Below are 27,098 nucleotides of genomic sequence, written 5' to 3'. Positions count from 1 at the left end.
ACCAATGCTCAAGAGATCAGTATTGTATTCCTTTTACATTGCCTTGGGAAATGACTAATTTCACCTTAGCAAATGAATGGATTTCTCAGCTCTCTTCAGCCAGCCCACCTAAGAGAAGGAACTTAAAACAAAGCTGAAAGAAGAAAATGGCAAACCACTTCTATATGGCTTTCGAGAATAATATATGGAGAAATTTGGAAACCATATAATGAAATTGTCACGTCAGAAGAATTCCTTAATGGAAAGAATGAAGTTTCATGAGTAGGTTTAGAAATGACAACATGGCCATACCAAGGAAGTCTGTTTATCTCAAGTGCTAGAATGAGTTCCTCTTTTTAGAATGACACATACAACTGGAACATATAACAAAAGAAGTATTAACTGAGGAAATCTTACAGAATTGCCTAAGTGGAAATTAAGCATATCTAACTGGATATTTTAGAAATGTGAAACTTGTGGATCAGAATGGGTCTTATTAATACTTAAATAAATTTGTGTTTACTACAAACACAATGATAGAAGGCACTAAAAAATTCTGTATCAAATATAAAATATGTTAAATGCTGATACAATGCATATGATAATATGCTGGCTTATAAAGCAGTCCCTACATTAGAGACTGTAGTTTGCATGTAATGGAATGAGCAAGTTTGTGCTACAAATAGCATATTGGCCAAAACTGGTTAATTCTGTCCATTACCATTAGTAGAGAATGTTGTACAAGAAATAGATATGACTAAAATAACCTTGACTACACATTCTTTATTTAACTAAAAATGTTATGTGAAAGTTTTAATTAAGGATCAAATGACAGTGGAGAATCTATTATCCCAACAAATAATAACTATGGCATAGTTATATTGCATGTCTATAAAACTGCGAAAAAGAGGGAGGATGTAATTGAAGAAGAAAATTTGATTTTGTGGATCAAAGTTGATATATGCAGACAATGGAAACCATAGGCTTAACTAGGAATGAAAGGAAAAAAATGTATCAAAATGTAATTCATCTAGATTGTTGTGTCTATGGAAATATGAATCTATAGATTGGTGACAATAAATGATAGTAGTGGAAGAATCAAATATGGGTTTTGGGGAAAAAATGCAACATTTTGGATAAATAGATTCCAGAAGAAATTGGTGAGGAATAAATGGATAGTATAAGATAAGAAAGTATAGAAATAATATGGGTTATTCAGGGACTCAAAAATAAATAATAGTGTCTATTTGGTGACTATGAGCTTTTAAGGACATACATAGAAAAATGAATGTAAATCTAAAATGGTCATTGAGGTGATTGTTTATGATAAAAAGTTGAATGAGAGAAGGATATAAGACTGATAAAAGGTTCTGAATATGGGATGACTCATATGTTGATAATATCAAGAATAGATCATGGGACAAATAGGCATGGAAGAAAAAGAAGACATGAAATTAAAGTGAGAGTAGAATGACTTTAGGAAAAGAAAGTATGACATATAGTTAATATATCAGAAGATGAGTAGAGTAGAAGAGGGAAATATGTATATAAAAGAATGATTGCTGGAAAAATTAGGACAAAAGAAAGATGCTGAATAATATAGAAAAAAGATGAGAAGGTATGTCTGCTGGAATAAAAATTGGTGATAAAAAATGAACTACTTGAGACATGCAGATGATAACACTTTGTCAGCCCAAGTAAGAAAGATGCAGAAGAGTCCATGATAAAAGAAAAAGTAGAAAGTGAAATATCTGAGTTAATGTTAAATATCAGAAAAGCAAAAAATAGCGTCAACCAGAATGCTAAGTGAACTTACAGTTGATGGTGAAGAAGTGAAGATGGTAGATAGTTTTGTTTTCTTGGGTTCAAGAATAGATAAAGATGTACAGTGCAGTGAAGAAGTAAAGAGGATATTAATCCTAGGGAGGAAGGCAATTACAAATTTAGACAAGGTTATGAAGGATAAGGCTGTTTGTATGACAACAAAGATCAGAATAGCTAAAGGAATGGTCTAATATAATGTATGACTCTGAAAGATGAACAGTAAGAAGCAGCAAGAAAAATCCTTTGGATTATGGAGTTGGAGTACTTACTAAAATACAATAGATTGTAAGAACAAATCAGCTCTTGAGAATATATATTTTGATTACTCCTTTGAGGCAATAATCAGCAAACAGAAAGTCACAAATGCTAGGCATGAGATGTAAAGAGATGATGAATTAGCAAAAAAGGATTATGCGTGGCAAAGTTGGGGGGAAAATGGAAAGGAAAGGCAACAGATAAAACAGATTATTATTTTCTTCAGTCCCAGCACGTATCTTGGAGGTTGCCTGGATAAGTTCCTGCAGTTTTCTTAACAGGAATTTTCAGAAGTGGTTTTCCACTGCCTCCTTTCTAGGCTGAAAGTGATTAGCCTAATATCACTGAGCTGGCTTTGAGCCTAAAATGAAACTACAACTCACACTCTCCCAGTTTCTAGTCTGATGCCTTAACTGCCACATCATGCTGGATCTCCAAAGGGATGTATGAGAAATGAGATGAATACATGACTGTAGATAACATATTCTTTATGAGCACGTGGAACTTCTATCAAAGGGCTTCAATCTTGTAAGTCTGAAAAAAAAATGCACTAACTTGACAGCAAAATTTCTGTGGACTCCAATGCATACATTCTGCAATACACAAGCCAATCAAAATTATATATTTTAAAGTTTCCAATTTCACTTTATTTCATTGTACTAAAAAAAAGAACAAGAAGGCAAACAGGAGCAAGGAGTGTAAGAATTAACCTTGAGAATCTCATTTTTTTAAAAAAATTAAAAGCCTAGAGGATTTGCATTCATACTGATGCAATATTTCACAATTTTCCTTGGTAGCCATCATGTGCCAGCTTAATAGAAATAGAGATTATGAAAAATAAGGAACTTAATGCAAGAAGTTGGTTGTGCATGAGTAATGGCTTGGTGAATCGCTGACTTACCAATGTACTACCATTCTGCATATTGTGTAGGTCTCTATGAGCATGAGCGCAAAAATCCAGGCAGGCAGTGACCCCTGAGAATGGACGACCTTCTTTTAAACCCAGGCGACATTCAGGAGCTCTGTGTTCATATTCAATCTAGACACAAATATATTTATATAGATTAACTCCAAGGTTAATTTCAGACAACAATCAAGCAAACAATACCCCAATCAAGGAACTGCAAAAGAACCATCAGTAAACAGCCCAACCAAAGAATCTCTAAGACCACCCACACCCTCAAGCAAGTTACCAGAATATAAACTGACAGCAAACAGCACTCCTTACTGGCAATGATGATGTTATCTAGTTAGGATAATGAAACGTCTGCAAGAAAATAAGCAAACTCAGAGAGCACCAAGGACCTCTTGTATTTATATTATTTAATTCACCAACATTACATTAATTAATTCACCAACTTTAATTCACCACAGTCACTGCTTGTCAAAGTTCTTTCTTCCAGTCCTCTTCCTTTTAGTCGCCGCATTTATTTGGCTATGTTTCTGCCACTGGTTTTGGAGTCTCAATCTCTCTGCTCCCCCGTTCCACAATATAACTGTATCTCACTTTTTTTTGAGCCTCCTCTCGTACCAATGCGATCTGTTGATTCAATTTTCGCTTCCTACTCCTCAGCTGTCAGCGCTTTGGGCCAGCCAAAATGGCTGATTTTTTCCCCCGCCAGAATTAAGAGGTTTCTCCTGAACCTTCAGGACAATTGCTTTTCCCCCCAAGGTCCTTGGAGATTCCTCTTTTTTCTATCAATCTCTCCAGGATTGATAGTGCCTATTTAGGCTTCCTGGCTGGGAATATTTGAGCTACAAGAACGGAGCCCCGTTCTCTCCCTCCATGCATGCTGACGTCACCGCCGGAAATCTCTTCAGTTCAGAACTGTGAAAGGTCTTCACACTTTGTTATGCCCCAAGGAAGACCAATCCAATGTTCCTTTCTCTAGTTCCAATGATAGCAAACCAATCATGCAGTGTCAATTTGATACTAGGTGCTAAATCATAGAATCATAGGGTTGCATGTATGGATATTTCCAATTTGTTCATCCTGGAGGTTTGGGCTTATAGATCAGCTAAAACAATCATATACTTAGTTTTGATATAAACGCAGCCTTTGTGACTTGAAAATAATGGTTTTATTATATGTACAATATGCTACTGTGCTTCTTTAACAAGCCATGTTTCATCAATGTGGATTCCATGATAAAAGCTATAAAGAAACATAATTTTTACCTTTCTGATATAATTGTACACCATAGTAGCCAGAAACAAAACCAGTTAATTTTTGTTTATTTCTAATTGTTTCATCATCTTTATTTAATGACCCCATAATCCCTTGCGGGGTGGAGTCTGGGCAACTGAATAGAGATAGCAGTATTTTTACTGGCCAGATGCCCTTCCTGTCACCAATGCAGAGTTTTGTTCAGCAGATATATTCTCAGTGTGCCCAGGGAGAAAAATAACTGCTTGTACCTAGGATCGAACTCACAGCCACCTCTAGGCCACTGCAGCATTCCATTTCTAATTTTTTCATATTATTGTAAAATAATATTTATTTATTTATTTATTTATTTATTTATTTATTTATTTATTTATTTATTTATTTATTTATTTATTTGTCAACAAGTACAAGGAAACAAGTAACAGTATAGACATAGACATGGACACATAAAAAAAAATTGGCACAAATAAAAGGAAATAAATAAGCAAAACATAGCCATAAACACATATAAATATATATGTTCATAAGTACATATAAATGGGAACAGTAGGACAGGGATGGTAGACACGCTGGTGCGCTTATGCACGCTCCCTTTATGGACCTCTTAAAAAACATGAAAGGTCCACGGTAGACAGTTTAAGGTAAAAGGTATGGGGATTAGAGAGACTAACAACAGGCTCAGGTATAGTGTTCCAGACATTTACTACTCTATTGCAGAAGTTATATTTCCTACAATAAAGATTAGAGCGAATTACATTGAGTTTGAATCTATTGATAGCCCTTGTGTTATTGCGGTTGAAATTAAAGTACTCATTTACAGGTAGGACGTTTTGGTAAATAATCTTATGAATTAAGTTTAGGTTGGAATGTAGACGGCATAGTTCGAGGCTATCAAGGCCTAAAATTTCAAGCCTGGTGGTATAGGGAATTTTATTTTGAGCAGAGGATTTGAGTACTCTTCTAGTAAAAAAAATTCTGGACCCTCTCTAATGTATTGATGTCAGAAATACAGTGAGGGTTCCAGGCAGGTGAGCAGTATTCAAGTATAGGTCTGGCAAAAGTTTCGTAGTTTGAAGTATAGCGTTTTCAGAGAGAAAACTTCGTAAAACAAGATTCACAGCTCTTAATGTCTTTTTTGCAATGATGTTACAGTGAGCTCTGGGGTTTAGATCGTTTGAAACATGTAGCCTCATAAATGAATTCTACATTATAAGTGCTGTAGTTTCTTTCAAAGTCTTGGGAGACTTATACATTGGTAAAATAAAGCAACGAATCTTAGTATTGTTATCAAACATTTTGGTTTTTCTTTACTCACCTGGTTGTTATAGGCATCAGGTGCCAGTTTCTTGTAAGTGGGTGCCATCAGAGTTGACAAAGTTTGCAGATTGGATTCTAGTTTTTCTTCCTATTTTTTTTTTTTTAAAAAGAACTTCATTCATTAGCAGTTAATTACTACTTTTAGCTAATAGCTTTAATTCTGAAAACACTTATGGTTATTTCATTCAGTGTAATGTGATTCAACAGATCATAAAACTATTTCCCAAGAAGAGCATGGGGCAAAATGATAGCTGTTTTCAAATATCTGAAGGACTTTTGTGTAGATAATGAAAGCTGCAGTTGTCCTCTGTTGTTCTAAAAAGCAATAGAATCAGTGAATAAAAACTGCAAGAAACTAGATTCTGGCTTAAAATTAGAAGAAATGTTCAGCAATATGACAGATTATCTTGGGAAATAATGGGATATCCGCTAGGGATATTTAAAAGCAAGGTGTGAATCAACATCTGTCAAGAATGGAAAAACTGAAAATACCTACACTAGAGGTGGATTTGAATATATTTATTTGAATTCTAAATAATGTGATTCCATATTAAACCAAACTGATCCAATTTATGTATTGTTTCCGTTCTTGGAATTCTTTATATAGAAGAGCAATGTTTAAAACTTACAAATAAAAACAACAAAAAATGCAGAGTTGAAGCCGAATACCCAGACTAAAGAAAACAAAAATGGACTGTTGACATTGCCAGTCTTTTGGTACCAAATCTCATCACTATAACTTATCTCTTTCTTTTTCTGTCCCTCTCTGTCTCTCCCTGTTTCTCTCTCTCTCTCTCCTCCTCCCCCTCCCTCTCCTCCCACCCTTCCCCCATTTCTCTGCAGGAAAAATAATTGAAGGACAACCCTACCTCTTTTGGATCGTCACCTAATAGTTTAAACTTTCTTGGGATCTTGCTTCTGGCAAATTTGCAACCATTATAGTACATACTCCATGAACAACCAAAAGAAAAAGAAGCACCACAAGATTCAGGGTCTAATCCTTGGCATGCACAGGTTCGTCTAAGGGAAAAAAATATTAGCAAGAGTTATCAGTATACTGCCAATATACCATAGCTATTTTAAACTTTTTCTTTCTTTCTTTCTTTCTTTCTTTCTTTCTTTCTTTCTTTCTTTCTTTCTTTCTTTCTTTCTTTTTTCTTTCTTTCTTTCTTTCTTTCTTTCTTCTTTCTTTTTTTCTTCCTTCCTTCCTTCCTTCCTTCCTTCCTTCCTTCCTTCCTTCCTTCCTTCTTTCTTTCTTTCTTTCTTTCTTGGTTCGATTTATATGCCACCCTTCTCCAAAGACTCAGGGTGGCTTACAATGCGTTAAGTAATAGCCTTCATACTTTTGTATATACCTGCTTAGTAGGGCTTTCGCCCCCCCCCCAAAGCGGTGTTCTTTTTATACAAAGTCAGCTTATTGCCCCTACAAACTGGATCCTCATTTTACCTACCTCGGAAGGATGGAAGGCTGAGTCAACCTTGAGCCTGGTGAGATTTGAACTTGCAGTAATTGCAGGCAGCTGGCAACTAAGTGCTACTTAACAGCACTTTAGTCCGCTGCGCCACCCAGGCTCCTTGCATATATCATATATTTATCATAAATTACTTCTGATTACTACTGAAATGTAGCTATTTTAAATTAAATTAAGAGCCAGTGTAGTATAGTGATGAACAGGCTGTGCTAGGCATGGTGAGGCACAGATTCACTTCCACCTCAGTCATGGAAACTATCTGGGTAACTCTGCACCAGTCATTCTTTTTGCCCTAATGTATGTACAGTGGTATTGTTGTGGGGAAAATGGAAGGAGAAAGCACTATCAATGCCTGAACTAAAAGCAGGATATACTTCTAAATTAGAGGTGGGAAACTATGGCTCCTTATGACTTGTGGACTTCAACTCCCAGAATTCCTGTGCTGAACATGGCTGGCTCAGGAATTTTTGGATTTGAAATCCACAAGTCATAAAACAGCCATAGTTCCCCACCCCTAATCTAAACGAGCTAATAAATGAATGATTTTATACTTCTTCTAAATCAAATTTGACATTCCTATTAAAAAGTGGAATTGGTTGATGTTCATCCATTCTTTCTTTCCCCTCAAGATTTTCAGCTCTAAGATGTACAAAAAAGGGCCAGAGAACCATCTAGAATAGCATGGAGGGGAATACGCAGTATTGTGTCTCATTACAGGATACATTGAGAGATAATCTGAATAAAAGTGCTATTTAAATATATTAAAATTATGACATTAATCAGGACATACTTCTGAAAATACATGGAGGTGGATTTAGATGCAGCTTTACGTGCAATATATTGAAGGCATTTCCATAAGGGAAAATATAAAGCCTGAAAATAATTAAAGAAAATATGGAGAGAAAAGAAATAGCAGAAATACAGATATTCCACTGTGAAAGAACATTTAACTTTTTTCAACTAAACACTAAGAGCTACGTGTACCATGGACATGTCTGTTGACTGTTGCACAGTCAAAATGGGTATAATCCATTGCACTGCTGTTGAGATAAAACAGAATAGGATTGATCATGAAATGGATGAACAATGAATTATTTAAACAAGATGGCTTTTCTATTCACTGAATGCTTTGTAAAAGAATTGCAGCTTTTGTAAGGTTACAGGGAGGGCTACAGGTAATCCTCAATTTATGACTTTAATGAAAACTGCCTACTATGGTTGTAACTCATGATGGTCATAAAGCATTCATCACATGACTGATCCAATTTTATGATTATTTTTTTTTGCGACAATTGTTAAGTGAATCTATTGTGTGCCATGGACTATTTTTGCTGAAAATTAAATATTTGTTTTTTGCAAAAACATTGTTAATTGTGGTCATGTACTGTGAGACAAAAGCAAAAGAAGAAGCGAATGACAGAGAATGAGGTGGCTGGATGGAGTCACTGAAGCAGTTGGCATGATCTTAAATGGACTCCAGAGGATGGTAGAGGACAGGAAGGCCTGGAGGAACGTTGTCCATGGGGTCGCAATGGGTCAAAAACGACATCGCAACTAACAACAACTGTGAGACACTGCAAATGTCTATAAATGTGGACCAGTTGTCAAATGCCTGTCAGGAAGTCACGTGATTGCAGGGGGAGAAGCTGGCTATTGGAACTTTGGAACCAGGTTGTACATACATATTTTTTGGAGGGTCTGTTGTAAATTTGAACAGTCACTAAGTGACCAGTTGTAAGTTGAGCACTACACATGCCTACGTACCCTCCTTTTACAGCGAAAGGAGGTCCCAGATCTGTCTGCCAATCTGGCCATGCTTTTGGGAACATTAGGAGTTGCAGTTTGAACACATTTATTGTATGCTAGAACAGGGAAACTATGTTTATTACGATCTATGCCATAGATATTTAAACTATAGGAAAATTTTACTTCCTGGAGGTGAAGGAAGTACATACTTAACTTACTCTTCATTGAGTGCACACCGCCGATTTGTGAGTGTCCCGTACTTCATTAAAGTGTCAGACAATTCAGAGTACAGCTTGTCTGCTAGGCTCTGAGGTATTCCTTCCCACACCAAGATAAGTACAACTAACACAGCTGTTTCACAGTGGTGGCCTGCACGTTCTCGCACTAAACAAAGAAGTTTTTCTTCAGTTCCATTTCGACGAATCACCTGAAAGTATACCAAAAATATATTTTTTTCTGTAAAAAAATATTTACGTTCAAGGTTAGCAGGCCACATTATGGTTTTGTCTAGTTTTTGGTAAACCAGATTTCTCCGTATCTTTTGCATACCATAGTTCTTCGGTTCTGCTTGCAGTTTCTTTCCTTGTTTGGAATTTTCAAAGCAGGATTGGATAAGACTCTGCCTACAACTTGAAAGAGCTACTATGAGCTAAGAAAGACAACGGACCAGATGGATTAATTGCCCATCATTATATCTTCTACCCAATTATATATTCAAAGGTAAGAATGATAAAATGGTGGTATCAAAAGTTCATTAACTGTGGGACTTCATTCCAACTTTAGGTCTGTGAGCTGTGAGTTTCAAATTTTAATAACAGATTTGGAAAGGCAAGATAAAATAAACCAATAATTTTAAAAGATATAACATAGTGAGATTGCAGGTCCACAGATTTTTAAAGGATATGTACCTAAGACAATAATTTCATCCTGGTATACATTTTCTATAGAATTTCTAAGATAGAACTGTTATTAATCTGTCATATTTTATTTAAAATATATCCTGAATTAACTCCCATGATTTCTTTAAAAATAGATTTATTTTTAAATCTTAAAAATAAGATTTATTTTTGCCAACATGCACTAATTATATCTATCAAAGTGAACAATATCTTCTATAAGGTTGTAGAGATTATTCTTACCCATTTAGCTATAGGGCAGCCTTGAGCACTTCTGCCTTCTTTTCCTGTGTAGACAATTTTCTCTATTCTGATGGCTTTGCCTTTTTGTCCATATCTTTTTTTTTAAAAAAAATCAAATCATGAAATGAGTAAATATAAGAACATGCATTTCATATAAATATAAATAAAACCATATAGGAACACGGGAAACTTTTCCTTTAAATCCTTAAAATCCTTTCTTGTATTGAGGTTATTTACTATCCATAGCAGTGGTGAAATCCAAATTTTTTTTTTACTACTGGTTCTGTGGGCGTGGCTTGGTGGACATGGCAGGGGAAGGATACTGCAAAATCTCCATTCCCACCCCACTCCAGGAGAAGGATACTGCAAAATCCCCATTCCCTCCCCACTCCTGGGGGAAGGATATTGCAAAATCTCCATTCCCACCCCTCTCTGGGGCCAGTCAGAGGTGGTATTTGCCGGTTCCCCGAACTAGTCAAAATTTCAACTACCGGTTCTCCGAACTGCTCAAAATTTCCACTACTGATTCTCCAGAACCTGTCAGAACCTGCTGGATTTCACCCCGATCCATAGTATTTTAATTGGCTTAGTCCAGATTTTAAAGAAATAGCAAATCCAAACCAAATCAAAATGTTTCAAAAGCAAAAATGTTTTGAGTTTTTACTAAATATAGGAGCCTGGTTTAGCTCAACAGACAGAAGCACTGTAATTTAACACCAGCTGTCTGCAATTAAAATAAGATCGAATCTCACTAGGCTCAAGGTTGACTCAGCCTTCCATCCTTTCTAAGGTAGGTAAATTGAGGACCCAGTTTGTGGGGGCAATAAGCTGACTATGTATAAATATACAAAAGTATGAAGGCTATTGCTTAACGCACTGTAAGCCGCCCTGAGTCTCCGGAGAAGGGCGGCATATAAATCAAATTAAAAAAAAATATGCATTTATATTTTAAAAAGAACATTTACATTTTTGCTTCTTAAAGATCAATTGAGTTTATGTTTCAATGTGGCAAATGAAGCTTCCCCCAAAGCACAGAACATTTTATATTGAAGGAAAACAACAGCAAGGATTCAGAATTCATTTGAGCTTAACACAACATAGTCATTTTTCAGGCATGTAAAATTCAACTCCCAGAAATTTTACCAATGGCCACATTGGCTGGGGAACTGACAACTAAGTCATCATATACAGAGAGTGCACAAGTTGGAAAAGGCTGTGATAGATCAAACAGGTTTTATACAAGCACTCTCATTGTTACTTAATCATAGAATACTACTGGGTAAAGTGTGTGTTATTGATTAATGAGTTTTCAAATTGCACTGGAAATTTATATCCATAAGTCTTTAATTGATTAAGCTCATTTCTTTCTTTCTTACTTACTCTTCTTACTCTTCATTTACTTCTTCAAAGTAAATAGAAAAACCAGAGTTTGTATTTTGTTGTGATTCAAGAGAGAGATTTCTTAAAGTGCCTATGCTATGCATTCAAGACTGGCCACTGATTTCATTATCCAGCTGCTGCCCATCTTATTGGGCAGGCCAATGAGTGCCTGTTCGTGTAGGCATTTGCTGGCATCTATCTGGAGTGGGCAGCTTATGACAGCCAGAAGCAGAGCTGTCTAATATTGTGATTCTCCACTAAACAGACTCTGATCAGGATCAGTAATGCTAGAAGAGACAACCTAGCAATAATTATAATGGCTTGCAATGGTGGTGTTATTTATGCAGAGATTGGAAGAAATGCTGACATGCAAAAGTGGATAAATTTTAATCTCTGCATGCTTTTCTAATTCATTACCTTTCTTCCATTATTTCTCTAATAGCAGCAACATTAGGACCAGCTCCAAGGTGAGTATAGAAAGGGCCCTCGTCTTTTTCAATTATCTGTTCTGTTTAAAACAAAAAAGAAATGAAAAGATTAATCAGTATGTTTTAAAAGTTTTATACCACACAGCTTTGGTATAGTCTATACTGTATACCTAAACATTAAAGATGAATGGTGACAACAAATAAAATATCTGTAAGATTTAATAATAGTTTCTGTTCTACAGCATGATGTATCTTAACAACATAACTAAAAAATTACAAACTGGGGAAGCTTACCCTTTCTTAGGTAAAGGTAAAGGTTCCCCTCGCTCATATGTGCTAGTTGTTCCCGACTCTAGGGGGCGATGCTCATCTCTGTTTCAAAGCTGAAGAGCCAGCGCTGTCCGAAGACATTTCCGTAGTCATGTGGCCAGCATGACTAAATGCCAAAGGCACATGGAATGCTGTTACCTTCCCACCAAAGGTGGTCCCTATTTTTCTACTTGCATTTTTTACGTGCTTTCGAACTGCTAGGTTGGCAGAAGGTGGGACAAGTAATGGGAGCTCACCCTATTATGCAGCACTAGGGATTCAAGCCACTGAACTGCCAACCTTTCGATCGACAAGCTCAGCGTCTTAGCCACTGAGCGACCGTGTACCCTTTCTTAATAAACTATAAAAAATTGGCAGCATTTATATTATTTATTTTGTAAATAATAGTAATCAAAACTTACCCACACAGCTACATGAAGGAAAATCATACTGAGTTTTGACTGGTGTATCCAGCAAGTTTTTTAAAGGTGTATCTAGTAACGAAGAAGGTGATTCCAAGAAATTATTGAGGGCTGTTCCAGCACTTCTTTTGGTTGGTGTTCTTTCGTTAGAATGAATGGGTTGTTGTTCTAAAGAGACCGCATGGCTGTTGAAATCTGCACCATTAAAATTCCTTGTCAGAACTGTAATGGGTCCCGCAGCCTCAATTTTGACATGTTTGGGTGATTTGATAGTAAGAGACTTGTGATCAAAGGGTGTTTTGACCTGAATCTGTTTCAACTGCTGCTCCATGGTTTCAATGATACTCCTTTGTTGCATGTTCTCACATCCAAAGTGCTGAACCTCTTGTTTAATTGCTTTCTTCCATGGTTTGGTTTCCAACTGTCCAACCTGTGTAGGAAGGCAAGCATTCACCTTTGAGCCAGTTTCAGTTTTGATAGATTTGAAGCCCATAGCTTGACATGACTCAGATTTATTTTGGTTAGCTTGTTTATTCAAGATATGCCATCTAATAGCAGCATGCTTTTGAAAATCTTTGTGAGGTTGGGAGGGAGGACAGTGGCCATGACTCTGATCTGCTTGCTGATTGTAGGATGAGTAACTTTGCTGAATCTGATTAGCTTGTGAGCTATTCATGTTGGTAGTCATGTTACAGTATTCTTGTGTTTGCTGGAAGGGCAGCTGTAGAAATGAAGTTGGTGGAGATGGAGGGTTTTGTTCCTGAAAGCCCTGGGGCAGATCTTGTTTAGGAGTTATACTATTTGGATAATATTGCATGTGCTGCAAGTTGCGAGACATATTTTGAGTTAAGAGGTCTGTGTTTATGGGATCTTCCTTTTTCTCAGAAACCAAGTGCATGTTTGAGCAGGAATGCTTCATTACATCATTTGTCTGATTATAATGGGAGTTTTTGTTGACTGTATTTGAAATATGGTCCACTCTGGTCTGGGGAACTTGTACTGGGAACTCAACTGATTTGAAGTAATTACTTGCTTCTTCAAAGCACTCTTCTAATTTTAGGTGATTTAAGGATGTTCTTTCCCCTTGCTGTTCTTGGCTGTTGCTTGACCGGGGAAAGATTTGTGGCAATTTTGTGGTTTTTATTTGTTGTGTGGAGTTCATTGTTACTTGTGAATTCTGTGGTGGTTGTATTGGCTGTGTCTGGAGTATTGGAGGCAAAATTTGTGAATGTATGAATTGGTCATCTTCAAATGGAAGATCTAAGTGCTGAGGCTTTAACTGTGCCTCCAAAGTCTGTTCAAGGTGGAGTTGAGATTGTGGTTGAAGATTAAAGTGCCTTGAATTTTGCTGCTGATCATTCATCTTTTTGGATTGTGGTGAGTGTTTTTGGAATGGGATTTGCAAATCAGGAGTAAAATGATGAGATGGTTGTGCTCCTTCACTTTTGAATAGTGCTGGTACTTGCTCACCCTGTATAATGTTCTGGTAGCAAGATTGCCCTATGACTCCTTTTGATTCATTGGAACCTCTAATATATTGTTTTGGATGTGTCTGCTCAGGTGAATTTGCCTGGAGTTGAAGCATGGTCCTCAAAAGATTTTCATTTGATTTTGGGGAAGAATCACTGGGGTTAAAGGGAGGGGAACTCATTCTCATCCAAGAAGCTTGTGAGCGGATTTGTGACTGCTCTAAGTGATTTTTCACCAGATCTTTGTCATTATCAAGAGTAGTCTGCTGATTAATCTGGCTCAGAAGATGTGGAAAATGTTGCAGTTCTTTACTGGTTCTTAATCTTTGTGGATCCTGAATTTTAGACTCCAGTTTGGACTGAATTTCACTAGGATCTTGCTGCTTTATTCCCAATATCACTGTACTGAGATTGACATCTGTTTCACTCCCAGTTGCTTGTGAAACCTGAATCTTGTATTCATGACCCTGTTGAGAACTGGGAGTTTGTTGGCAAAAGCCAGAATTTTTTTTTGTATGTTCTCCCTGATGATGTGGTTGCCCTCTGTTATTTTTTTCTATTAGATTGTAAATATTTCTAGGATCTTCTGAAGCCTCACTGTTTATTTCCTGCCCAGGAGAAGATGCAATAGGGGGTAGATTAAAAGAATCATTCCTGAACATGGAATCTTGTTGGAAGGAAGCATCGGTTTCTTCTCCTGGTTGTGACAAAATCTCTGAGCTACTATCATGAGTCTTCAGATTGTTGAAAGGATTGAGTGAGAAATCCTGACTGGGGACCTGCCCTGTGTTTTCTGAAACTACACGGCTGTTTGTAGGTGGCTGGTAGGTATTTTCTGACTTTTGCTGCTCTGAGTTCATTACTTCTGGATGATGAAAATTGGAGCTTGCTTGTATGATGGATCCTTTAGTGGAGTTTTCTATACTGTGGACTTCAGTAGCTACAGAAGCTAGCACCTGAGGCAGCTCAGAGTTTGAGGTTTGAGCGGAACTTATCTGCCCTGAGGTATGCAGTAAATGTGATGTGCCACATGTCAACACATTAATAGCCCGAGTGTTTATGGCATTTGTAAAAGACGTAGTTGTCTGCGTTCCACTGAAAACATGTTCTGGATTATACTGAGACGACGTTTTTTCCAGGAATTTACCATGCATGTTTCCCATGGAAGAGGCAGAAACTATAGCACCGTTAGGCATTGGAGCTGCCTTGTTCTTATATGCCATGTCAATGTCCCTGTTGTGGCAGTTGCTATTTTCATCCCCTTGTTCATTCTGAATCTGGGGAGCTGGAGGAGTTTCTGAAGCACCAGAGTTGCATCTTAAAGACTGTATAAGAAATGAAGCTGTACTTTGTTCTGTTCCAAAACCCACAACACTCTTCTCACTGCACAAATTAGAAGCACCTGCTTGGTTGCTGACAGCGAATGAGCTATCTTGCCCTGTTTTTACTTCTTCATCTTGTTTAAGCTTCTTGTTCAGGTGAAGTCCGTACAAAGAAGGCTCACTAAAAGTGCGTTTTATCCCACCATTTGGCAAATACCGGCTGCAATGTTTCTTTTGCTGAAGAAGATCAGGGCTTATTCGATTACTCTCATTCCTTTTTGCAGGATGCTTCATTCCATAGCTGGCCTTCCCATGCAGCCACATAGGGTTACCATTCAGTTCATTGTAGATCTTTCCCGCTGTTGTGTTTCCATTATGCAGCTTCACTGACAAAGGCTCTGCTTGGCAAACACGAGAAGGATGTGGAATTAAAAAAGGATTTAAACTATTGCCTTCATCATGATTAGTTCTATCCTGTTCCATCTGGCTTACTCAAGGGCCATCCACAAGGTTATCCTCTTACTGGATCTGGAAAGAAGTGGGAGAGAAAGCCATGTTTATTTGGCTATCATAATATTACTTTATCACATCTACAGTATATAGCATGCAAACATGCATGCCTCAAATAGCCATCTAGTGTATATATGATTTTAATGGTTCTCTGCTTTGTATATCAAAAATTGCTTCAGAAATTACATTAGAGTGATAGGTAACTCATGAGCCCTGGAGGTACCCATGATTGTTCCTCTGCAATTTGACAACTAAGGTTATATGAATAAGAAACAAGAAAAATTGAGATCCCACTATTTTTTTAAGACAATGGTTTGATTTTATAATCTATCCGCCCATACAGCTGAGGAAATTAGGCCCATATATTTATGGGTGGCTAATGCTACGACACAGAAAGCTTTTGTGTACATGGTAGATTGTTCCTCCATAGGTGAAAAGCCAGATAACTCTTATTTTCCACTATGGCTGTCACAGAAAAATGAATTAAAAGGCTATTATTTGCTTATGAACCATAACATACTAGTGAAATCTTGAAATTATGTTTATAAAGAAGAGTGGATAATAGTTTTTATCAGTAATAAACAAATAGATAAATAAATGTAGCTAGAATTCCCTGTATATTTAACATGCACCTACTTAGGATTTTTTTTTTTTGTAATAGGATTTTATTGAATTTCATTATAATATAAAAATATAGAAGAAGTGAAAGTTAGAATAGAAAAAAGGAATGGGAAAAGAGAGAGGAAAGATAAAGACATCAATTTTTTGGGGGGTGTGATAGATTACATAATAGTACATCATTCTTTTATTTTACATTTCACAAGATTTCAAGCCATTTCTATAATTACAAAATCATTCTAATCATCCAAACTTAAAATGAAAATGCTTCATTTTTTTTAGTTTTTAGCAAAAAAAAAAAGTCTTTTGTTTCCAAAGAGAAACAAAGCTAGATATCTTTTAAAAAAATTAAAAGAGTCAATTTCATCATCTTTGCTAACTCTGTCACCTTTATCATCTACGATTTCACTGTGGAGATTATTGCATCTTTCACTCACCTACGTTTTAAAATATTTATACAATGAATGCATAGAGTACTTACTAGATCTTTTTTAAAAATTCTAGAAAATCTCTGGTTTATGTCTCCATATTCATGGAGATCTGAGATCATGGAAATCCAATCTAAGTATAGGATTTGATGAGGGAGAGAATAATTCTTGAGATAAGAGATTACTTTTGAGAAAGAGATATCTTTCTCAGTATTGAAATTAATACACAATTCTTTAAAGGTACTTAAAGTATGATTACATAAAAATCCTTGCTTTTTCTATTCAAGAAGAATCATCAGACAATGAGTAGTTCCTCTCAAATAGGTTTCCCAACATGATCAATAAATATGACTTGTTTTTCTTCTGAGTTTTCAGAAGAAGAACCTGTATGTGTTACATTTCTGATAGGCAATGTAACAGGAAAAAGGCAGATGCATATTCCACAAGATCAGATCAGACTGAAGATAATCTTCATGAGAAGGTTCCAAATTTGACAAGGTAGGATCAATCAGGACCTTGGACAGAGTATTGTGGCAAAACTGGCAGGAAAGGACAAAGGTCGTCTGCATTTTATAGACTTGCTAGGTTCACTCCCTTATGGTTTTGGTGACAAACAATGGTGGCTGTGCTCTGTATCCTAAAGTTTAGGAGAAATGAACTTTACCAATCCAAGAAATATGATTTGGCAACGTCTTCTGCTCCAAAAAGTTCTTAATATGGAGGATGGGCAAGGCGTAGAGATCTCCGGCCATGCAATTTGAAATAAAGAATATTCCTTTGGTATCTTGTAGCAGCGGAGTAAATAATTTTCTGAGAATATTGACAATATGTTGGAGAAATATCATTTGTAATTGGTGTGTTAATTTTTGACTGAGGATATATATAGAGAAGATACTGAGCAGGAAGCAGGGGTGCTATCTGTTCCATGAAGCATCTCTATGTTAGGAGAGAATATTTATTTATTAAATTTACATACTGCTTATCTCATCATCAATAGTGACTCTGGGCAACTATTCCTATTGGTTGGTCCCCATTATTTTGAAGGATGTGGTGGCAGATCTTTTTCTAGAAATGAAAATCCTAGATCTTCCTTAAAAAGTTGTTTTCCCCTTCCATGTTCCTTATAAGGTAAAGGTAAAGGTTCCCCTCGCACATATGTGCTAGTCGTTCCTGACTCTAGGGGGCAGTGCTAATATCCGTTGCAAAGCCGAAGAGCCAGCGCTGTCCGAAGACGTCTCCGTGGTCATGTGGCCAGCATACTAAACGCCAAAGGCGCACGGAACGCTGTTACCTTCCCACCAAAGGTGGTCCCTATTTTTCTACTTGCATTTTTTACATGCTTTCGAACTGCTAGGTTGGCAGAAGCTGGGACAAGTAACAGGAGCTCACCCCGTTACACAGCACTAGGGATTCGAACCACTGAACTGCCAACAGTTCAATGGTCTTGATCGACAAGCTCACCATCTTAGCCACTGAGCTACCGCGTCCCTAGTATGTTCCTTATCCCCTCAAGCAAAATACATGGGTAGAAAGCAGTGAACCAGTTATATCTTGATTCATTTCAGTTTGATTTTTTTTTCCTGGCTCAGTGTGTTTATGTTTCTCATAGTTGAGGGAAGAAGAATTCCCTTACAGAAGTAGGGAATTCACTGATTGAGTAATTAACTAATGGATGGGGTTTTACTTCTCTGCCAATATCTCTAATCAGCAGTCTTTGGAAAGAAGAAAGACAGTTGTGAGCTTTTAAACGGTCAGGAGGGCAGATACAAACAGGACTGTGCAGTGGCTGAGAACAGCACAAAACAAAAATAAAGGTGAGTTTAGAGATAGTGGGGGAAAAAACAAGGCACCAAAAATAGGATCATTTAAGACAAAAGAATACCAAGTTATGAATAATAAGTACTATTATTTCCAGGAAAGAATGATGTTTCCTAGTTTTTGCATAAGACCAGTAATTCTCAACCTTGACAGCTTTCTTATCTTTGGACTTCAACTCCCAGAACATCTGAACAATGGCTAGTCAGAGAATTCTGGGAGTCAAAGCACACAGATATGGAAAGGTGCAAAGAATGGCCTGCAATATGCAAATTATGACCATTGTATTTAACTGCCTTGATTTTCAACTTTATAACTAAGCATATATTTTTAGATTAATGTCTTTATGAAATACAAATGATCAAGTTAAAAAAAATCATTGGCACAAATAGAAACTTTGACTTCTAATTAGTACGGTATTGGCTTCACTTTTAACAATAGCTTGACTACATTTCCTGTATTAAAAGCTGCAAGATGTATTTTGAAAACATTCACTTGTTTTCATTCATTCAATTTTTCATTCATGTACATTTGATTATTATCTGCATGATAAGATAACATTTTGGAGTAATCCCATTCTGAAAATTTTCTTTGTAGGTGAACAAGGGGACTAATGCATTGGATCAACTTAATGGTAATCAAGTTTTTAAACCATCTGAGTTACTGCAAGAGGCATATGGACTGCAAAATAGCAATACACTTAAAAATAAATGTACTTTAAATAAAAATAAAATTGTATTGTTATGGTATATGGAGATTCTCAATCATCCAGGTCATGGTTGTCCCAAAGGAGCTTTTTCAAGAGGCAACTGGGCTTTCTGGTTTTTCTTTTTTTTGAAAAAGACATTTTGCTTCTCATCCAAGAAGCTTCTTCAGCTCTGAAGCTTCTTGGACGAAAAGTTAAATGTCTTCAAAGAAAAATCAGAAAGTCCAGTTGCCTCTTGAAAAAGCATCTTTGGGACATATTGTTAAGGTAAATATTACTTTCAATAACTTTTTCTTTTTCTGTTTATTAAATCAAGATAGATAGAATGATAATGAGATAGCATCTCTGTGCTAAATTAAGAGGACTTGACTATGAACAAGTTGATAGATATAGGGGGTATAATAGAAACTGAGATAATTAATAGAATACAGTCATTCTTGGATACAAATTATATGAGAATGACAAACATTGGTGGGGGGGGGGTTTATATCAAGGAGGGCATAAATTCTAGCAAACTTTGAAAGAATAGATTATTCCATAGAATTATTATCGGAGGCAATATTGCACACAAATGTAAATTACAACTTGTAAACATAGGACATTTTTAAATTGGGGAAAGAAATCAGAGAGGCATATTGTATTAAAATGCACCTTAGTCTGACCTAGCATGCTTTGATTATTTTAAATTTTAGTTGGCTGATTTAGTTTGCTGAACTTGCTTTAGAATGCTTATCAAAACATTATTTATAGATTTTGACAGATACCCTGAGTCTACTAGTAGAGATGAACTAAAGTTCTGGAAGCTACTGATGACCCATAGATGTTTGATGGAAACCCTGGATCTGGGGAAGGGACGACAGAGTTTGTGAGTTAGTTTGATATGGGAGGGGGAGAGAATGTGAATTGGACAGGCACTAACATTCTGGTAGTGATGGTAGAGGGAGATATTATTTGAAAGGTGTATTTGATATTTTACACAGCTATTACCTTCTAGCTATTACCTACCCCAATGCCTGCTCAATAAATCCACTGTAGGCCCTGGGCTTGGATTCCTGTTGTTTAATCCAGTGGTGGAATTCAATTTTTTTTTTTACTACTGGTTCTGTGGGCGTGGGTTTGTGGGCATGGTGTGGCTTGGTGGACATGGCAGGGGAAGGATACTGCAAAATCTCCATTCCCACCCCACTCTAGGGCCAGCCAGAGGTGGTATTTGCTGGTTTTCCAAACTACTCAAAATTTCCGCTACCAGTTCTCCAGAACCTGTCAGAACCTGCTGAATATCATCCCTGGTTTAATCCTAGGTCAGTTTATAATAAGGCTCTTCTTATCTGGAAATTTATTATGAATGAGAGAATTGAGTACCTCAATCCTTGAGACTTAAAGCAGCAGGGGTCTATCCCTCTTCAAGGAGCTATCACTAGTTGTAATGGTGTTGAAATATTTCTGATCCATTTCTAGCTTTTGCTCTTTGGAGATCATTTCCTGCTTTCCACAATTAATTCCTTTAAACAAATTACATCTTGAGGGTTTATATACTGTATAATGAAGTTACATTATTAAGTTACTTTAATAAAAAAAACCAAATAGTATTACAGTGGTAGTCCTCGATTTATAATCACAATTGAGCCCAAAATTAAACTAAGCAAGACATTTGTTAAGTGAGTAAATGAACTGTTGTAAATCAAGGACAACTGTACTAATCAAATATTTCAGTTGTAATATTTATGTTTTACTGCAAGCTCTATAAAGAATTCCTTTAAAAAACCTTAATAAATAAAGTTTTGAATAAAACTAGAGTTTAATACTTCCTTTTCCTTTAGGAAGATTCTGGAACTACTGAAAATAAAGTGTTAAGGAGGGGAATTCTAGGATGAATTCTAAAAGAAAAACAACAACAACAACAACAAAATCCTTACCTCTTGTCCTTTTCTTTTTGTATTTGATTAGTTTTGAAAAACTGTGGTATACCATACCTATGTAATGACTGCTAAGCAAAAAGAGAATTAGGTGGGAGAATGCCCCATTAACTACACTCAAAAGAAATAATAGCATTGACCGAGGGCCAAAAAGAAAAATGGATAACAATCGGGGGGAGGGGAATCCTATTTAATTCCCCTTCCTCCATAAACATGGTAATATACATTTATCTGTACAAATCTGGAAACAGTAAATGATAGAGTTGAAGGCAGTGCTGCATAATGAGGCCACAAATAATCCATATTGCATTGTGGTTCTTTTTTTTCTTTCATTGCGTAAATTGTATCTTTTCTAAGCTAGCTGTCTACTATTGCGATTCACTTTCCACTCTGTTCAGTAATTGTACTTGAGCTGAGACACTTAGCCACTTTACTATGGGTTTTTTTTTCCCCACCAGCCATTATGTATTAGAAATTCAAGGCACATGAGTAGCATCTGCGAAACAATTATTGCATCCAGGACCAACTCCGCAATCTAATCCATCATAATTATGACTGGCCTCCTTGAAGATGTCATGATGCATGACTTAGAACAGCACATTAGTATGCAAATGACCGAGAATCTTATTTGTCCAATATGCATTTTAAGAAATCTATTCCCCACCAACTGATGCTTTGACACGAGGAAATGCTGGTATAATATTTTTCATATGAGGCACAAACTGTAAATACCAAGAGAGGCACATATTTCTGCAGCTCTGCAAAAGAATCCTTTCATCCATCTTCCCTCACTCTTAAAAAAATGTCCTTTTACACCCTATAACAGGTGGGACATTAGCAAATATGCCAAGACTTCATACAAAAAGGTGAGCCATAAATTGTGGCTATCATTGTTTCATCTGACTTCCAGAAAAGTTTTTCTTTGAGGGGGGTCACCATTTTTTCTGAGAGAGAGAGCTAAAAGGACAAAATATTATGTCAATAAATACTACCTGACAAGATCCTAGCTATTAGCTAGAGGGTTTAAAAATAGGAAAGTTTGCTATCTATTTTCTCTGCTGTAAAACCAAATTACATAATACAGGGGTGTCAAACTCAAGGCCTGTGGGCTGGATCCGGCCCGGAGGGGGGGGGTGCTTAGATTTGGCCTGCGGGGCCGCCCTGGAAACAGTGAAGAAGTGATTTGCGGTGCCTCTGTCAGCGAAAATGGAGCTTGCAAGGGTTGCAGGAGGCTTCGCAGCTGAAAACGGGGGTGCAGTTGCCCCCCCCGACTTCTGTTTTCACTGGCAGAGGGTTGCAGGATGCCATCACAGTCGAAAACAGAGCTTGGGAGCCTGTTTTTGCTGGCAGAACACTTGGGCCTCCACAGGTACCCCTGACACGAGTGATGTTGAGCTGGCCAGGCTGCCCCCACACTCCCCCGAGGTCAAACACAACCCTGATGCAGCCCTCAATGAAATCGAGTTTGACACCCCTGATATGATGTGATCATATCAATTTTTATATTTATATTTATATTTATATTTATTGCTTTTTTGTTTTTTGTTTTTGTATTTTCAAATAGTTATATTGATATTAGGTGATGAGAAAGACCAAATCTTGTCATTGAAGTAGAGTTGCACACAAACAGCACCAAATAAGATCATTCTTAGATCAGACCAAATGTCAGGTTCCAATTAATCTACCCATCACTCCATCCACCTCTGCTCTCCTCCCTTCAGCTCCAAACTGGGTCAACCTGAATTCACGTGAGAATAACCCATGATAGAAACAACCCCACAGCCTAGTCAGCTTCAGATTTTGACACCAAAATCTTCTCTAGTACATACTCTTTGTCACTTAGTAGTTAAACACTTCCTTTGATAGGCACTTCCATCTGTCTCATTTTCAAATTATTTACAGTTTGTAAGAAGAATTTTTAAAGAACTGTGTTTTTTCACTTATGATCCAGATAGAATGAACTTTTATATTTTTCATAATTCTGATGCTCTTCATTTTTTCTTGAATACAGGTGTTATTTCTAAACTCCTTAAAATTATTCACACTATCATCCATGAATCTTAGATGCAGATGCCCTTGAGACCTTTTTGTTCTTCAGTACTTTCAGTATTTGTAAAAAATATATGTCACCAGAAACTACCATTTTCCATTTTAACCTGGAATTGCCTGAAATTTCAACTCCAATATCTGATATCAGTATCATGGTCCATAATCTCATTCATTCATCCCAATTTTTCCATTCTTAGCAGCACAGCCACAAGATTGGTGCATATAATTTTCTTGAAGTATTATATTCAAGTGTTTCTCATTTTCCTTCTAGTTTTTTATATCATCACTCATTTCTAAAAAGTATTAGAGAACATGAAAAATAATATGAATGTTATTAAAATAATGAAGCTTAGTAGTTCAGAAATCTGTTTTATCTGGTCATGCTATGGAAAGGTAAATAAACTGATTTGATTACTGTTTTTTAGTATAACAGTGTAAAAAATGAAAGAATAAGATGGAAATCCCTATGTCCATTCAAATTACATAAAATAATAGTATTATTGTAGGTACAAAATATATTTTGCAATTCTTTTGTTCTAACCATACTGAAAGTGTTCTGACTAGGAAATATTCTACATAGTTCTAAATATGATAGCTTTTCTTATTTTTGTACCATCTTTATTTTAAAATGATCCAGTTTGATGTCTTGCACATAGCAAGATTAAAGTGCAACTCAATGCATATTAAATTTCTTGGGGAATAGAATTGTAATGATGAAAAGAACAATTTAAATCAAGTTCTATCATTTGCTTAGTGAAAAAAATCTAAATCAAATTATCTCTGAGAAACAACCATCTAACCTCTGTTTGAAGACATCCAACAAGGAAGACCTCAATATCACTCTAAGAATTGATTTCACTGTCCAACCATTTTTTCATCAATAGGGAGGTGTATTTATTTTTTATTCTTTTTGAATATTTAATTAGAATCCTGTAACTTAAAGCCATAATTTCCTTCAATGTGTGTTCTTGTAATACTTTGTCATAATATGTAGTTATATTTCTTTATTGCGCCTCTAATTTCTTTGGCTTCCTATTTTTGTTCATTTTGCATAACACTGTTTATCTTGAAAGAAAATAGTGTGATGGGAATGCATGTATATATGCTTTTGAAAATTTCCCAAGAGACTTCATTGGGTATCATCAAAGCACAGAAAATGAATGCTGCCCATCTGACAGAAAAATATGGAAGATGATAGATAGATAGATAGTGTTGTGGTCCACCACCAGCCTGCGGAACTGGAAGCAGAGTTGGACAGTGAAGAGGCTGGGGAGGAATATGGGCCAGTACTGGAGTCTGGGGAAGGCTCGGACGAAGGCTCTGCATTGGAGGCAGAGAAAGGGCCATCTGGGAGGTACGTGCTGCCTCCGAAGCCTCCAGAGTCGGACCTCAGTGAGGCAGAGAGGGGGAGCCTGTTCCCAGTGCGCACATGCGCAGAGCTGCCAGAAGCTCTGAACAAGAACAGTTAAAACAAAAGGGACAACTCTGGAGTAAGGCTTGGAGATGATTGGCCCCTCCTATAAAACTTAAAAGGCACATGGGCCTTTACTGGAAGCAATGGTGTTAATTCTTTTCGGTTTAAAGTCTGAAGCTCTGTTTGATTCTGGACTCTGTGTGGCTTTGCCAGTTAGGTCTTTGGCAGCATGTCAAGGGAGACAAAGGTGGGTGATTATCAGCTTTATCCCGAAGGACTCTTTACAACTATTTGGGACTCATCTGTGAATGAACAGAATTCACAGCTGCTAAAATAAAACAGGTTTTTGGGACTACTCATGTGTTTTACTGACTCAGGAAGCCTAAGTCAGAACGGATAGATAGATAGATAGATAGATAGATAGATAGATAGATAGATAGATAGATAGAGTAGGTATTCAGAAAATTTGCTGATCTGATTTGTATCATAGAAAATAATAAGAAAGTAAATATCTCCATGGCCAATAGCAAGAAGAATAATTTATGGAGACACATCTTAACTATGTAATCGATCTAAGAATACTTGCAATAAGAGTAGTATTGTGGTGTATTATCTATCACTATTATTCAATTTAACAGAAGTTAAATTAAGAAACATAGTAGTTTAGGGGACTTCAGTTATACACTTGAAGATGTCCTCCTAGGAGACTCTCAGGATATCATATCCTGAATGTCAACTATGGTCTTATCCCATTGTATCTCATTGTACTCATTAATCAGGTCACATGATATGATTTGTTATGTTTCAAAAGACATGAACTAAGCATGTTTTAATTAGTAATGTATTTGCTGGAAAGGTAGAATATAAATCCAATACTGAGATGAAATTAATGGGAAAACATCTAAATTGTATTTTTTTCCATGCAATTTCCTTCTTGAATAGAATTGTTCCTTGCATTGTTTTTCATCAATGATGAGATGGTATCAGTAGCCATCAATTTCATTGGTATATGGTGATGTAGCACATACAACTTGTGGTTATAGCTAGAAAAAGAACAGTAGCCTTCTTGGAAATGTATTAACCACAAGGCCCAACTAATATACAACATTTATATGCAAAAGCAGGAACAGCTTTCTTTCTCCTTGATAGTCACTTGTAGAGGCAACAGCATTTACCAGAACACACAAAGGAATACAGAAAGAACAGGTGCCAATCTTTTTATGGGAATGTAGCATACCAAGCATAATTTTAGTAAAGCAGAGACACCATTCATAAATACATTCTTAAGACAAAGACCAGCATCAGATCTATGGAACCAGACATAAATGAACCAGTATTTTCTCAGAAAAAAGCAGACAAAACAAAACAAAAAGGCAAGATTGGAAACTCTATTTCCTTCTAAAACGCCATCCTGGAAATATTTACACAATTTTTATGATGGTTGTAAAGTTCATCACTGAAATCACAATAATAATTGTTTGCAGTTTACTTTAAAGCTTGCTTGCCCCTTGTTTACCAACTGTTTGCAGTAAAAGTGATGATTAAAAAGTAAGTTTATGGCCAATTCTCACATGCATGATCTTTCTAGGGCTGTAAAGCAAAGGAAAGCTGAAGAAAGATCATAAGTACACTTACAGTTTCACTTATCATGTTTCTCTGAAAATAAGACCCTGTCTTATTTTTTTTGAACCCCAGAATAAGCACTTGGCCTTATTTTCGGGGAGGTCTTATTATTTTTGAAGCACGTAGAGCACAGGTCTTCAAACTTGGCAGCTTTAAGACTTGTGGACTTCAACTCCCGGAATTCTATGCTGTGCTGGCTGGAGAATTCTGGGAGTTGAAGTCCCCAAGTCTTAAAGCTGCCAAGTTTGAAGACCTCTGATGTAGAGCAAGACGGGGCTCCTCTTGCTGTCTTACATGATTTCCAGCTCTGTCTCCCTAACCCTAACCAGAGGCAATGGCAGGGACTGGCTGTGCATGCATTTAAATATTTTCGGGGAGGGCTTATGTTTTTGGGGGCAGTTATTTTTGGGGGGAGGCTTATTTTAGCGCATGCACTCAAAAGCACAATTTGGCTTATTATCCGAGGAGGTCTTATTTTCAGGGAAACACGGTACCAGTCATTTTGCCTCATGACTGAGTTGCGTGTCCCAACTGTAGTTACTAAAAGAGAGCTATCTGTTTTGGCCTAGTGTCTTCAAGGAAAAACAGTCCTTTTTTTTGTTGCTGTTAATATTTGTATGCTTGATTGCACAATTTTGTATTGTGGCCATATAGTTCATATGGTGAATCAATGTATGATGCAATCTTTGATGTTTCTGCTGCAGCTCGCTTGTCATTGGGTTGAGAGACTGTGATTGACTGGCTGAATTTTGTATCTAACGGGAAACTGAGTTTCCTTGTTCCTAGTCCA

The 27,098-nt window shown here is 36.7% G+C and overlaps 1 protein-coding gene across 1 annotated transcript in view; it reads right to left on the bottom strand.

The window, feature by feature from the left end:
• Window positions 1–27,098, bottom strand: part of TET2 (tet methylcytosine dioxygenase 2) — a 74,176-nt gene that overhangs the window by 6,410 nt on the left and 40,668 nt on the right. Inside the window, exons 2-8 of the mRNA XM_034442219.3 lie at window positions 12,439–15,757; window positions 11,697–11,787; window positions 9,900–9,993; window positions 8,979–9,187; window positions 6,412–6,562; window positions 5,541–5,630; window positions 2,960–3,097 (exon numbers count right to left, since the gene is read on the bottom strand). Coding sequence (XP_034298110.1) covers window positions 2,960–3,097; window positions 5,541–5,630; window positions 6,412–6,562; window positions 8,979–9,187; window positions 9,900–9,993; window positions 11,697–11,787; window positions 12,439–15,712 — 4,047 coding nt within the window. The 5' untranslated portion in view covers window positions 15,713–15,757. The remainder of the gene's footprint in view (window positions 1–2,959; window positions 3,098–5,540; window positions 5,631–6,411; window positions 6,563–8,978; window positions 9,188–9,899; window positions 9,994–11,696; window positions 11,788–12,438; window positions 15,758–27,098) is intronic.

The sequence above is a fragment of the Pantherophis guttatus genome, chromosome 8, assembly GCF_059756535.1.
Source record: "Pantherophis guttatus breed Tessera chromosome 8, ASM5975653v1, whole genome shotgun sequence".
NCBI lineage: Eukaryota > Metazoa > Chordata > Lepidosauria > Squamata > Colubridae > Pantherophis > Pantherophis guttatus.
The sequence above is the reverse complement of the archived record's forward strand: the minus strand, read 5'-3'. Positions and strand labels throughout refer to the sequence as shown.